General features: G+C 34.5%; 2 protein-coding genes across 5 annotated transcripts; both read right to left on the bottom strand.

Moving 5' to 3' along the window:
* Positions 1 to 2,333: 2,333 nt before the first annotated feature.
* On the bottom strand, positions 2,334 to 7,397 carry LOC142549554 (uncharacterized). 4 transcript variants are annotated; one of them, XM_075658548.1, is made up of 3 exons: positions 4,123 to 7,397; positions 3,278 to 3,994; positions 2,334 to 3,172 (listed from the first exon to the last, which is right to left on the bottom strand). In XM_075658548.1, exons 2-3 carry the CDS (start codon positions 3,435 to 3,437, stop codon positions 2,508 to 2,510), a joined length of 825 nt encoding a protein of 274 aa, XP_075514663.1. In that variant the 5' UTR covers positions 3,438 to 3,994; positions 4,123 to 7,397; the 3' UTR covers positions 2,334 to 2,507. The 4 variants fall into 4 exon arrangements, with proteins under 4 accessions (XP_075514663.1, XP_075514664.1, XP_075514661.1 ...); XM_075658549.1 differs by having other exon boundaries at positions 3,278 to 3,985; XM_075658546.1 differs by having other exon boundaries at positions 3,278 to 5,649; positions 7,093 to 7,397.
* Positions 7,398 to 9,277: 1,880 nt separating this feature from the next.
* LOC142549553 (mitogen-activated protein kinase kinase kinase 3-like) lies at positions 9,278 to 13,216 on the bottom strand. The gene is given in 12 exon segments (XM_075658545.1): positions 9,278 to 9,782; positions 9,937 to 10,031; positions 10,126 to 10,131; positions 10,133 to 10,363; positions 10,459 to 10,566; positions 10,645 to 10,704; positions 10,960 to 11,038; positions 11,160 to 11,317; positions 11,405 to 11,467; positions 11,559 to 11,646; positions 11,781 to 12,107; positions 12,555 to 13,216. Coding segments are annotated over 12 exon segments (1,896 nt in total). The 5' UTR covers positions 12,974 to 13,216; the 3' UTR covers positions 9,278 to 9,520.
* Positions 13,217 to 14,352: the final 1,136 nt, after the last annotated feature.

Genomic DNA, 14,352 nt, shown 5'->3' with positions numbered 1-14,352 from the left:
ATCATCAACATTTCATTTACGACTAAGAAAGTACACCTTTGATATTAAATATAATGAGAAAAATTTGTATTCACTAAGAATTTAAGAGAAGAAGATAAATGAAATGGTATAACGAAAAGTAAACTATATAAAATAAACATGTGAAAACATGCAAATTTCATATTTGTGATTAATATGAATTTATAAAAAATAAATTTTCATTTTTATTTATTAAATTAACTAATTTTATCTCAAATAAAATCGTTTCCACGTGTAACCGTTTATAATTTTAAATTCTCAACACTTGCATTTTATATTTATATTCGAAATGACTGATTGGGTATATGAATTCATAGACATGGAATGCATTCCTTCTTGCGTGAAGTAAAATACGATGGTAAATGATTATTAGATTATAAATTGAATCACTCACTAGTAAGTTGATGGTTGATTATAAGAAATAAATAGAGAGGTAAACGAAAAAATTATAGCTTCAATTACAAATTATCTATGGAGAATTAATTCATATATAATGATTATATCAATGCACTACTCTTTTCATAGAATAAGATATTCTAAAATGAAGAATAATGCAATTCTATAATGGAGTAATCATGAAATTAATAAATTAGATGAATTAATTAAAGAGTAATTATTTATCGATTTTATTATAGTCTCTCATAAACAAATGGTCCCCATTACGTATTCCAAATTAATGAAGAGATAAAATGTAATTTAAAAAGTATATGTGAAGATGGAAAATTATTTTCATAACTTCAAGAGTTTGGATAAAAATATGATTTTGAAATATTAATTAAATTTAAATTATGATTTGGATTATTGTGATGATATCCAAAAAATATTAATAATATCTTTAATATATAGAGAATATATATTATATATTATTTGATATCTAAAAGACATTAATAGAATAAGATTTTAGAAATATAAATTTTTAGAGATTATATTTTGTAGGAATTGAGAAATCCTAAACAAAAGAAAATCGATAAATACAAAATTCTGGCGTAATTTCGGTTTTTGGATCTTCAAAATCTGAAATTTTGAGTAGATTTTTTGTGAGACGATCTCACGAATCTTTATCTGTAAGACGGTCAACCCTACCGATATTCACAATAAAAAGTGATACTCTTAGCATACAAAGTAATATTTTTTCATTAATGACCCAAATAAAAGATCTGTCTCACAAAATACAACGTGTGAGACCATCTCACACAAGTTTTGCCTTAACTTTTTAAACATAAATGTATTTAGAAGTTTTTTTAGAAAATTAGTATTATTTAAATTCATCATTGATTTATGTTCATGAGTTGGAGTTTAATTAATGAAATTATATAGTCGTTTCCACGATGATCGATAAGAAATATGTACCGGAAGCTCAGAATACTAAACTTCATATTATGCATCCACCACAGTACCATGATTGTTGTTCACAAGATTATGATTAATACCCTTTTCCTCGATCTCATTGTCTTTGGATTTGGATATTTCACAACATTTATCTTTAACAGAAACATAGTCGTCTGATACACATGACGAGTGTAGAAGTACAAGGAAAGAAGAGAGACGACCGCCGAAAAAACTAAAGGATTTTGTAGTTCAATGGAAATAGAAGATATATAGATACAAAATATAGTCACTTGGTTGTATGAAATGGTTACAAACAAGCGAAAAATATTCTTGAATTCTATTGAGTAAAATCTCTTCTTTCTCGTCTCGCCGGGTTATTCACCTCTTTCCTCTTCTTTCTTGGGACTTCGGCCAACTCAAACTAGCCTTGCATCATGTGGTCTATAAGTTATGACACATTCCTCCTAATTTGTTTGGCAATATTTTCAGCATAATGGGAACTTTGGTGTTTACATCATAGATATGTATAAATTTCTTAGATTTGATCAAAGTAAATTGACTTTTATGCAGTGAGAATCCATTTGTGGTATTTTTGTATTATCCAATTAAAACTACGGGTTGAGTTAATGAATGTCGCATCATAATTTTTCCTCGCGGCTGCATTTGAAGACAATCTTGTCTTTGTGAAAGAAACTTCCAATGCTAAATTATGTCTTTCTATGAATTATAGTGCCATCATTGTGGCAAGAAATGCCTCGACAGATGGACTTGCCAGTGTGGTCCGAACGAATGCTCCGGTTAAAGTACAGCGGACAAGGTGCATCCAATCTGGTTCAATCCCAAGTCATTACACAGTATAGGGACTCGCAATTTACGACCTTGCCTACTAGTCTTTAATCGGCCTCCGCAGGCAGACGAGAATCTAGCATCTTGCAATTTGGGAATCGAATAAAATTTACTTATGTGCAAGTTTAAAAACCCAGATAGAAGCCAAGACAGAAATAGGGAAAAGGAAACAGTTTTATTAACTCAACAGACCCAAATCAACAACAGACTGACTCAAAGCACAAACTTTAACAGGATGACATTTCCTGATATACAAACTTCAACATAAAAACAAACACACACAACATAAAAAAGAAAGTACGAAAGCGACTTTATCAAGGTTTTTCAAGCCCAAAAAAGTCTATGAAGCTATGATCTTTGACACATCCTTGCTGGGGAGGACTGACTAAAGGAAGATTCAAGAGTTCGGTATAGCTAACATCAGAATTCATCGCATCGTCCCAGATTGTGTTCTGATCGGTACCAATGTATCCTAGATTAGCGTTATCAAAAGAATGAGGACCAATCATGCCCGGATCCGAGCCACTTGCAGCATACCACATTTCATTCTTGCCATAAACAGAAGGTCCGTTGTCAATAAACGGCACCTCAACCCTATAAGGTATGACATCAGAACATGGATCAAAGCCACTGTTGTTATCTCTGTTATAAGAAATATTTGAAACTTGAGTTCCAAATGCCATTGTTGATACATTCTCAAACTGAGACAAATTCATAGATGATTCTTCTTTAGGAGTGTCTTCAGGGTTGTCACCAGAAGGTGGGCTAGTGGCTCTGAACGTCCGACTGCCGATAAGTACATGGTACTGATTCTTCACTTGATTATCTGTTCGACCACGAAAATGCTTAGAAATAACTGACCATTTGTTTCCATAGCATTGATGAAGTTCAAGAACCTTTCGCTTCTCCTCTACATTAAACGGCGTCTTATTAATTTGGGGATCCAATTGATTCACCCACCTTAAGCGACAACTCTTCCCTGCAATTAAAATAAAACAAAGAAGCCGCGATTTTAGTTAAGAAAATTGGAATGGATGGGAAAAATGCAATCGCATGTGGTGAAATAAAGAATGGATATGGATACCTGTTCTTCCTGGGAAGTGTTTTGCTATAAGCTCCCAATTATTTGGACCAAACCTTTGGACAAGTGTTGTCAGCAGTATATCTTCCTCAGGCTTCCAATGAAATTTGCTGCATGTGAACTTCTTTTTGTTTGCCCCATTCCCTGTTTTAGAGTCCTCCATTGCCAGAAATTCATAGATTATCGAGCTCTTATCCCATGGGTTCTCCCACTAAGCAGCCCGCACCGAGATATAAATAGGTACAGAAACAACTATCATGGATGTATGGTAGGTGAAATTTTATTAATTTGAATCAGATTATGAAAGTGAAACTGATTGTGTCGATTTGATTACATTGACCGAATCTGTCACCTAATTCACCAAACTCAAGGCGTAACGTAAACACATTTATTGGAACAATAAATTAGTCCAACGCCCTCGATATCTCTTTTCCACGTGTCAATACAAGGTTAAGTACATAATAAGAAAGACATGCAAAGAGAACATTTGCTAAAGCAATACTAAAAAGTAATATGAAATTAAATTAAAACGTGTTTCCCTCGTAATCATAATTGTAAGTTGATACATGTGAATACTCGAAATGATGCGATTTTCATCTTTCTAACAAGAGTGGAGAGAGTTTGAGGAACTTCTCTGATAGTAATTGGCACATTATTTGAATTTGAGAAGACCAGTAGACCACCCAGATATGCAAGCCACTAGATCAAGGGCTGTGCCAACTGTGCCAGACATAGATACCAACAAAAGTGGGCAAGGATGAAGACATCTAGTTTTCTAAGATAGCTGAGTACAAAAATACACAGCACTGTAAGCTCTTAATCATACTGAGAGTCTTTAGTCGTGTTACCTCTTTTGGCATTTCGAGTTATCCAGGGACATCTTGAGGACGCCCTCGTAGAAAATAGAAAGAAGGAACATAGATTTATCGAAATTAAACAACATGCCAGTTTAGTGAATAAATGCAACTCCAAAAAAGAAAATGACCAGCCGAAAACTGAACAATTAACCAGATTTTTTTAGAAAAACAATTAACCAGATTTATTTTAGAGTAATAACAGATTTATCTAAACCAGATACATCGTCGTTACTGTAATTTTTGTTTACTTAAGTTCATTTTTCATTCCATTAAATAGTCAACCCCCAAACATCAATGAATTTTCTTCTATTTCTCTGAATTTGTCTCATCACGAATTTGGTAGGACATTACTTTCTCACATCGAATGGAAAATATTATTAGCAAGATCCAAGGCCAGTTCAACACTGCAAGTTGTGTCTCAATAGGGTGAAACCTTGTGGAAAACAAGAGCATACAATGTCATTTTGTAGAACAAATAGAAAGCAACTACGTATGATGCCTTACACAGAAATATTTGGAAATTAAGATGTCTTGCATACCACCTCATGTTTACACTGATGTTCACCAAACCAGTGCCAAAGATTAATTGACGACTAGACCACATAAAGGTGGTGGAACCTAAGAATAAGTATTTGCTTGTGGATCACTGGCATATATTTGACAATCTGCAAACCTGATCTATTAGTGATGCCAAGTAAATGTTCATATAAATTGAAGGGAGTTATACATTTCTGAAATAAAAACAAGGAATATTTTCATCTTGTATAGGTGAAAAATAGATTGTCAATAATTCCAAAGTCATTGAACAATTTTCTACAATATTATTAAGTGAAAAAGAGATCGGGATGTTAACAAGAAGTTATTGCCAAACATTGAGCAATTTGGTGATGTCAAATTGATTATGAGGGATTCTATGACTTATTTAAGAAGCTTTTGTGTAAACATTGTTGTTCAATTGTTTCATCCCGATTATTTTGAAAATCACTTCACTGGTTCTTTGGAGTAAGTTAATTGACATGATCAGAACTTAGAAGATATGATTTTTTACTTTTTTTATGTAGCTGTTATTCTATCTCTATATTTGTTACTCAGCTGAATCCACATTCGTAATATAAGTTGTAGACATAACTTGTACCTTTAAAGCTTTCAGTTCATATATATTTGGGGTCTCTAAAATCATGAAGATAATAAGCTTCTAAATCACTTTACACACATCAATATCACTCCAAGATCCAAGTTACTATCACAAAAAACAGAGCAATTTAACTGTCTCAATGATCCACCGCCATCATAGGTTTTTGTACATTTTGAGGTATTATACATGATTGGTTTTCAGATAAATATTCACTTTGGGATTCATAGAGTACAACGATTCAGTAGCCGAATATTAGAGGAAAATGTCACAAGCAAGAAGAGTACTGCCACGTCAGCTGAACCAATCAAGCAATATGTAATGAGTAATCCAGCCCACAACCAGCCCAGCACACATCTCGGATTTGCAAACAAGGAAGATATTATCTACAAGGGAGGCACATGGGAAGTTTAAAGAGAAAAAGAAGCAACTTGATTTTAGAACAAAAAAAAATCTTCATTATTGTTACTAAAAATAAAGGATCATCTCTTATTGAAGTAATCATAGGCAGATCAGAAGCATTCATGGTTATTAGCATGATTAATTCATAGGTTCAATTTGTATCAATAATGGCAAGCACTTGTATTTATATGATTGAATGATGAATGAAAGAGCATCAGAAAATTTATTCACAAATTCATTTGTTACACGAGCTTTGGAGTTTTCTCAAACGAGCCTCGCCCATCATTAACATCGTAGGGAAGAAAGTCAAATAAAAACAAAAATATTTCGGATTTAAATGATTAAGCACTCAATCGCCTTATAACACAGTCATTTGCACGAGCTCATAACAGAAAACTCTTGGGGTTCCTTTACCAGATCCATGATGATAATGGGGAGGATGATTTTACACTTTCCACGTGAAAAAATCATTCCAGGCCAGGTAATCAATCACAAGGAAATTGCATTTTTACTAGTAATGTGACAGCTGTGTGCCAGTGAAACAAAAAATGAGGTGCTCGCAGAAAATGAATATAATATGGATGATGTTCAAATGTATATCTTTAACATCAGACACAGACAACACAAGAAGGATAGGCAGCTCTTTTTGTACAGCCTTGAGGTAATAATTGGTAGTCCACTTCATTCTTCTCTGGATTTTGTCAACAGTATACAAGAAGTATTTTTTCTCAGATGATGGATTGTTTAGTTTTCAAGTTATACAAATCCTCACAGGCAAAAGGAGGTTTATGGAGCCTGCACGAGACATTTTTACATTCGAACAACTGGAAAGATAAGTCAAAGGTTAGAGATTTAAGGTATAGCTCTCAATAACAACCTGAAAGAACTTCACAAATATCAGAGCATTTTGTGTTCCAAAACCCCAAATATCAGTACTTCTAATTTTTTATTATCTTGTCAAAAGGGTTGGAATGGCCAAAATGCAGTAAGCCCGTCAAAAAACCAACTATTTTATATGCCACTAGCTATTCTCCAATTCCTAGGCAATAAACCTAAATCGTACTCCAAGCATTGAGGCTTAAACTTAGGACTGAAACACTATTTTTCAGCAGCTTCAATTAGCATGTCCATTTTGAATAATTCTGTCACATACGAATCTGTTTGTTGTAAAAACGGGACCTAAGACCCAAAAGAACACAACGGAAAAGGAGGATTAAAAAGCTCACGTTCTAGGGGGTGAATCACCTGTACCATCCAAGAAAACTAGCTAAGCTCTAGGCAGGACGTCAATGAAGTAAAAATTCATGCTTTATAAAACCAGAGAGTTGGCGAGTAACTCAAGATTGTTTCAAACAAGGAATAACATGTCTAAATATATCAAAAACAAGCAAAATGCTGCCTCCAAATCGTTGAAAATAAGAACTTACAGTGACGGAAAAGGGGGTCCGAATGACGAGAATGTGGCTGGCAAAGGACTGGCCTGAAGTAGAAGAATTAACGGCCCAGAGAAACGGGAGGCAGAAAAACCCCCACTTGAAGAATTTTCGGGCGTAGGTCAAATATTCATCATGGCTCAGGCCGAGCAGACCCTCGATGGTGGGACCATTCGACCCGCCCAGGTCTTCTCGAAGATGAGTTGCCGACATCCACTGCGACGGCAGCGGTGGGATTGGGGTATCCACCGGGAGTTTTCCATGGTATCAACACTTCCACTAGCTGGGTGCCTGATTAGACCTTTTGAATAAATTTTTATTTATTCGAGTTTTCTTTAAGAAAAAAAATTAAGATTATTTAGATATCAAAATTAAATATTAGATTTTTTTAAAAAAATAAATATTAGTTAACTTTTAGAACTAATTAATTACATAATGCACGTTCGAAGATGAGATAGTATATGATTTATAACAGAGAAAACATATTCAAATATATGACTAGTTGAATAACGTATTAATTGTCTCCACTAGGAAAATAATCGATATTTCATATTTTATGGTTATTAATAGCTATAATTTTTTATAAAATAAAAAAAAAAACTCGGTCATAAAACTCTAATCATAAACTATATTATATGTTATCACTTACTTGATCATACTGATTCATATGCATATATACGTCACTATAACTTCACTTCTCATTGTGGAAAGACTTGAATATAAGGAGAAAAGAACCAAATACTCACCTTCCTTTCAAAAATTACTCTTCAAATAGATGTTATTGACGATCCAACTTCATATTTAATGAAGAATTTCATTTCAACGTTAATTTTTCTTAAAAAAAACGACGAAAGTTAGTATGAAGTTATTTTTTAAAATATTTAATCGTGATTTAATTGCAAACATATGAGCATTTTGTAAAGAAGTAAACGTCGTAGACAAAATTTGGTTATTATTTAGTTGTTTCGAGTATGGGCTATACTTTCGAGTCCCATGCATTTCTAGGCAAAAGAGATCCGAGCATATTAATCGTAGAATGTCGATCAAGCTTGATATCAAATATCATAATTTCTATCAAAAAAATTATTCGATGCATAGGTTCGGCTTGATTTGAGTACTTTATGTCTTGCATCAATCCTGACGAGCCCTAGTCGTTATTTTGATAAGATATTGTTGGAAATTGGCTTTTGCTTCGTCTTGGAAAATAAAACTCAAAATTATTAGAAAAACTGGAACCTACTAAAATATTAATTTGCTTTCGGATTACTTTCAAAATAAACAAATATTAAAGCAAGATTGGGTTTGGAATATGAGGGAAAGTGAGGTCGTCCCACATTGGAATAATATGGAGAAGGGAATTACCATTACACCATAAATAGTCATCGGCAATAAGGATTAGTGGCTCTATTCATAGCTAGACTTTACTTTAGCCATCGGCTGTAAAACTGTAAAAATACAATTGAATAAATTTGGATTCTATGGATTTAAAATTTATTAATCCTAACACAATCCGAATATATGTTTATTTTATGTTAATTGAGACGTGGATTTAATCATTTAAAATTATTTTGATGAAATTTAACTGGTGAATCACAAATCCATTTCTTATCAACTTCCTACACATTGACGCTGTAAACAACACCTAACAAAGTTTGAAATTATTGCCGGATCAAATCCATTCATCTCAAACACAACCTAAACCAACAATTACCATAATCACAATAGGATATTGGAGACTTTGGAAAATGATAAAAAAAAAAAATCATGTATTATCATACACAATAACTACTTTAACGTTTAACGTACGCGTTGTATTATTGTACAATCTTTTCAAAAAACATATAGAAAAAAATTGTACTCTAATCAACTTGTCGTGATTAGCTCGATTTATAAGGTTTGTTACAGTAATTTGGTCAGACCAACTTGTCGGTCTAGGGTGACGAGGCTTAACGATAGTAACAGACAGATTTATACTTGCTAAACTACAAAATAAAAAATTGAGGAATTGTAGCTTATATGTTTGTGTATGTGTAGTAGTAGGAAATGTATCAGTTAGGGGAGCAGAGGATTTTGTTCTTTGAAAATTTTCATGGTGCGGAGTTATCCATTTATTAGGAGGCCTAACTTCAGGGTTAATGACTCGATCGAACACAAAAGACTACATGCTTCAATCCACGGATGAGAAAGTAAATAATTTTTATGATTAATTAAAATATGATCTACATTCAAACAGCAGACAACAGTAAATCTATATTCTATTTACAGAGGAGCATCAAGAAATCCGGTGATTACAAAATAAGACGAAACCGTAACCTGTCCTGCCGGATTTTTCAAGGCCACAAAGCAGCTCTCACGTGCATCGACGACCACATGTGGAAATGAGTTTTCCAGGTAAAAGGATTCTTCGTAACATTTTAAAATTCTACGGCATGGTTCTTGCAGGGGATCTTGATGAGGTTATAGCTCTAAATTGAGGGACTTCGAGAAATGGATCAAGGGTGCTTCTCGAGTTGGGTTGTCTGAACGGAAAAACAGAGTGTTCACTATAATTATGATTGTTTTGACCAACAGTATAAGAGGGGTGTGGTGGAGAAAGGAATGCGTTCCTATACGCAGGCGCATCTCGTCGTAACGGGCTAGAGCTGGGGGAGACAGGCAATGATGTTATGGTTCGTGCATTATCCCTGAAGAAATAACAAATAGAAACAATTCAAGACTAGAGTAATTCAGTAACATGCACAGTGAAGAACAAATCCAGTAACATGTCGCCCTTCTTTCCCGATACTGGATGGATATGCATATATAAATAGCAAATAGTTCAAGATTTAAATTGAGTACCTCGGACTTATCAAGGTTCTCGGGACTGCGAATCTCAATGTGTCGTCTCTGTCCAAAGAATTGTTGTTTCTGCTGGACTGAAGTTCTTGGGCCGTCTGTAAGAAAAAGAGTTAATAAAAAAACCATGAAATTTGTACCGGTTTCTAACTACCTTTACTAGAAGCAATGAAGTCGACAAAAAGGAAATACCGGAGTAGCGGCTTCCATCAAAGGCACGAGGAAATGCTTCTCGGGTTATATTGGCATTGGTTGCTCTTTGTGGAGTTTGGTTTTTAACAAAAGGGTGACAGAGTAGTTGAGATGCAGTAGGCCTCGCAGATGGTTCACGCTGCAAACATAGCCTTATAAAACCTTTCAGATCGGGAGATAAGTGATCGGGAATCTCTGGAGCATCTCTACTATTTCCAATCTTGAATATAGCAGCTACCTGTCAGATAATAAAATCAGAACACTATTAACTCCAGTACTTTCAATGCTACAAGTCAATCTTTGGAATCAATGGCGTGAATCTAAAATACGAACCCCTTCATATTGGCTCCAGGGTGGTTTTGATGTTGCCATTTCAAGAACCGTACATCCTAAGCTCCAAATGTCCACTGGAAGGCTGTAACCATTTGTATTCATCACAACCTGAGAGGCAATAGCATATGCTTCCTTAAAAAAATAGCACACAGAATAAAACATATATATATATAGAAAGAGAGAGACCTCAGGGGCCATCCAGTAAGGGCTGCCTTTGAAGGATAACATCGACGAACAGGCAGTTATCTGCATTTGAGTGTAAGACGAAAGTAAATACCAAGATTTTATTCAGATTATCCATTGATCTGAAAAAAAGAATCGGCCAAAATATTACTCCGATCACCATTGTAACATTTTTTACTAGTTCAAGAAATCAGTTTGTGTTCATGTAATGTTCTATGTTTAGATAACTATTTACTTCGGAAAAAATCATTGATCATAATGTGTCTAAATTCATCTGACAGACAAGTACACAATGACAACGTGAAAGAAGATACATACATGTTTTGCCATGCCAAAATCGGCGAGCTTAATTTCACCATTGGGATCCACTAAAATATTTGCGCCTTTTATATCCCTGCAGAGAAGAAACCGAATTGGAAAAAGAAAAAAAGAGAAAAAGAAAAATGAAACACCCAAACAATATTTCATGCAAAACAAATAATCTTTAGCACCAGGGGAGGGCATCGGGCATCACCTAGTGAACTGTATTTTTTCCATGTAAGTAAGAAAGGCCAGAGAGAATCTGCCTGGTGTAATTTTGAATAACAGGTTCCCCAAAAGCTCCATATTCTTGCAATAATTTGTGGATCGAACCACCCGAAACATACTCCAAATAAACGGATAACCTTTCTTCGTTCTGGAAGAACAAAGGCACATTGTTACAAGGTGTATGAGGCTGAATGTCAATATTAGATTGAATAATAAAATAATATTTGACTCTCACCAGATCACTTCCATAGTACTGAACGACGTTTGGATGGGAAAGCTGACTAAGCAAGGTTATCTCCTGTTGTAATAATCAAATATGCCATAAAGAAAACAATCAGTTAAAAGCCTTTGAATTATATGCACGAAAGTAAAAAAATATTCTATAGTACCTGATTCAGTTGCCTGAGGCTCTCTTTTGATGATTGATCATCTGAAACGACCCTAACTTCTTTTATCGCGCACATTTGCCCATTCTCACTGCAAAATTACACAATACAAGATAATACAAATAGGCCAAAAGGTGTACATAATGAAACCTATAAAATATAGTAATAAATGACCATTTTTTCCCAAATTCGTGCATATGCTAACGATATTAGAATCTCTGTTACCTATTAAACCCGAGGTAAACATGACCAAAAGTGCCTCTTCCAAGAAGCCTCCCTTTCCTCCATTTTGACGAACTACTACCCGAGCTTTCGGGGATCCCGGGACTTCTTGGGGGAGTAGGTAACGCAGAAGGGCTAACAGGAGCACTACCAGGTGGAAGAGGTAACCTGTGGCACTCGCCTTTTACATCTTCTAGTCTACCATTTGTCGTGTCCAAGTTAATACCATTAATTCGAGCATGAAGAGGCGATGTGACAGCGTTGGTACACCGCGATCCTCGACCTGGGCTCCGTGACAATGGGCTTAGCACTTTGTTCTCCCCACTCCCTCTGCAAGATAAACAGGAATTAATTGAGACACAACCGAACCGTAAACAGATAATGGTGTAATTTATTGGCACAAATTTACCACTCTGATAGGGATAATACTGTTGTGATATTTGATTCTTGGAGTTTCTAGTTTTACTCTTCACAATAAGTCAACGGCTCAAGTATAGGATGGATGGACACAAAATCAGAGAAACACAATAAAAAAAACCCTAAGACTGATTGAATTAAACATTTTACAAACTTCCAAATTAAAAAGAAATCCAATAAACTATAAAACGAATCAAGAAAAGATTGACCCGCGAACAAAACGAACCAAAATTTTCAATCTCGATGCCAAAAATCCAAGAATCGATTTAGATCCAACAATTAAACTTATCCAAGAGTAAGATTTCATTCGTCAAGAAACAAGAATAAAATCTAAAATCTTCAGCTGAAAATCCAACAAACCTTAAACCAGCCATATCAGCAAGATGAGCCGGATCATCAGACGACCCAGATGAACTAACACTGGAAGCAGAGCCCGACCCGTGCCCCAAGCCGACACCATGGCCCGGATGCTCTGACGGTGATTCCAAAGGCCTAGGCAAAGGGTGCCCCCTCTCCAAAGATGAAGCCGAATCAAAACCCGAAAACCCCGAACACCCTCCTCCTACAGGGGAGAATTCCCGACTACTTCTCGGAGAATTTGTCGATTGTTTCAACACAAGAAACTCGTCAAAGCTCCGGGCTTTACTGTCTCTGTTGTTTCCATTTTCTTTCCCCTTCTTCTTCAAATTTTTCAGTGATGAACCCTCTGAAGACGAAATCTCAGGCCTGGTTTCTGAATCCTTGCTCCTCCCGGATATTTTATCCCACCAAGCTGGCATTTTTTTCACAGAAAAAAAGTAGATAAAACACCAGAATCAAGCTCACCTATGCGTGTATCTTTACATTAACACACCTAGATGTGTGTGTTGGGTATCCGTATACCTATCTTCTATGCGTAAAAAAGAAAGAGGAAGAACAAGTCTGGAATCGGGATATTTGGGTTGAATTTATATGAAGAAAGAAGAGGTGAAGAAGACAAGTTGAAGAAGAAAGGACCCATTTCTTGTATTCTCTCTCTTATATTTAATAATTGCGGTGGTGTTATCCTTTATTTGTATTTTCTGTATTTATTATAAAAAAATATAAATAAATATATATATAATTAATATAAGTGGAGAGTGGTGAAGGGTGGTGGGGTCCCCATAAAAAAGCCAATGGGAAATGCCACAGTTGGGGGTCGGCAGCCGGTTGTTGGATCGAACCAGCTGTATGATGTGGTTTATTATCATGTGTGACACGGACTTTTTTATTTTAGATATATATGAAAAAATATTTTTAATTTTTTAAATCTATATATATATAAAAGTAGAGTTTTTGTCAAAATAGAAAAGTTCTCGTCAAAATTACTTATTAAAAAAAAAATAAAACATTTAATTAGTTTATTTATTTTTTCTTAAAATAATTAGTTGAGTATTAAAAATTATCACTTAAATAAAGTTTTCAATGAACATTAAATTACCACTTAATAATCATAAATGTTTAACCAAAATGCACGTTATTTATTTCGAGATTATTTTAATTTGAAAAAGTTAATATATATTAGTTTTTAGGGATGGCCCCGCGGTAAAAACCCGAAACGGGGATGGGGATCTCCTAACCCGCCCCAAAAATAATATCAATAATAAAATAATAGTATTATTAATATTGATAATATAATAATAATAGTATTTTTTAAATATTAATAATGATATTAATATTAATATTATCTCTAATAATAATAGATAATAATAAGTTTTGATTTGAGAAAATCTCCGAATTCTTTATCGTCTTGCAATATTAATATTTTTGAAACGCGGATGGGGACATGGATGGGAAGTTGATCCTCGAAGTTTCCCGAACCCGAAAAAATGGGGATTGGGGCGGGGATAGGGGTGGGGGTGGAATTCGGAGATGGGGATGGGGATGACAAAATTATATGTATATGTATATTGTATCTCTTGATCTTCTTAAAATTCAAATAAGAGAGCCCAATAAATTAAAAGATAGATTCAAGAGGGTTTCAAATAGACATTAAATCATCATCAACAAACATGTTTATTACCCTCAATAATCTGAAATATTTGACACTCAATACATGCAAAGAGATTTTCATAATTTGAAATAGTTAATGCATGGTATAATTCTGTTAAAAGCATCTTATGTAAATTTTTGTCTATTG

This window comes from Primulina tabacum, chromosome 6, assembly GCF_025594145.1.
Source record: "Primulina tabacum isolate GXHZ01 chromosome 6, ASM2559414v2, whole genome shotgun sequence".
In the NCBI taxonomy this organism is placed as follows: Eukaryota; Viridiplantae; Streptophyta; class Magnoliopsida; order Lamiales; family Gesneriaceae; genus Primulina; species Primulina tabacum.
This window is presented reverse-complemented; position numbering and strand designations above follow the sequence as displayed.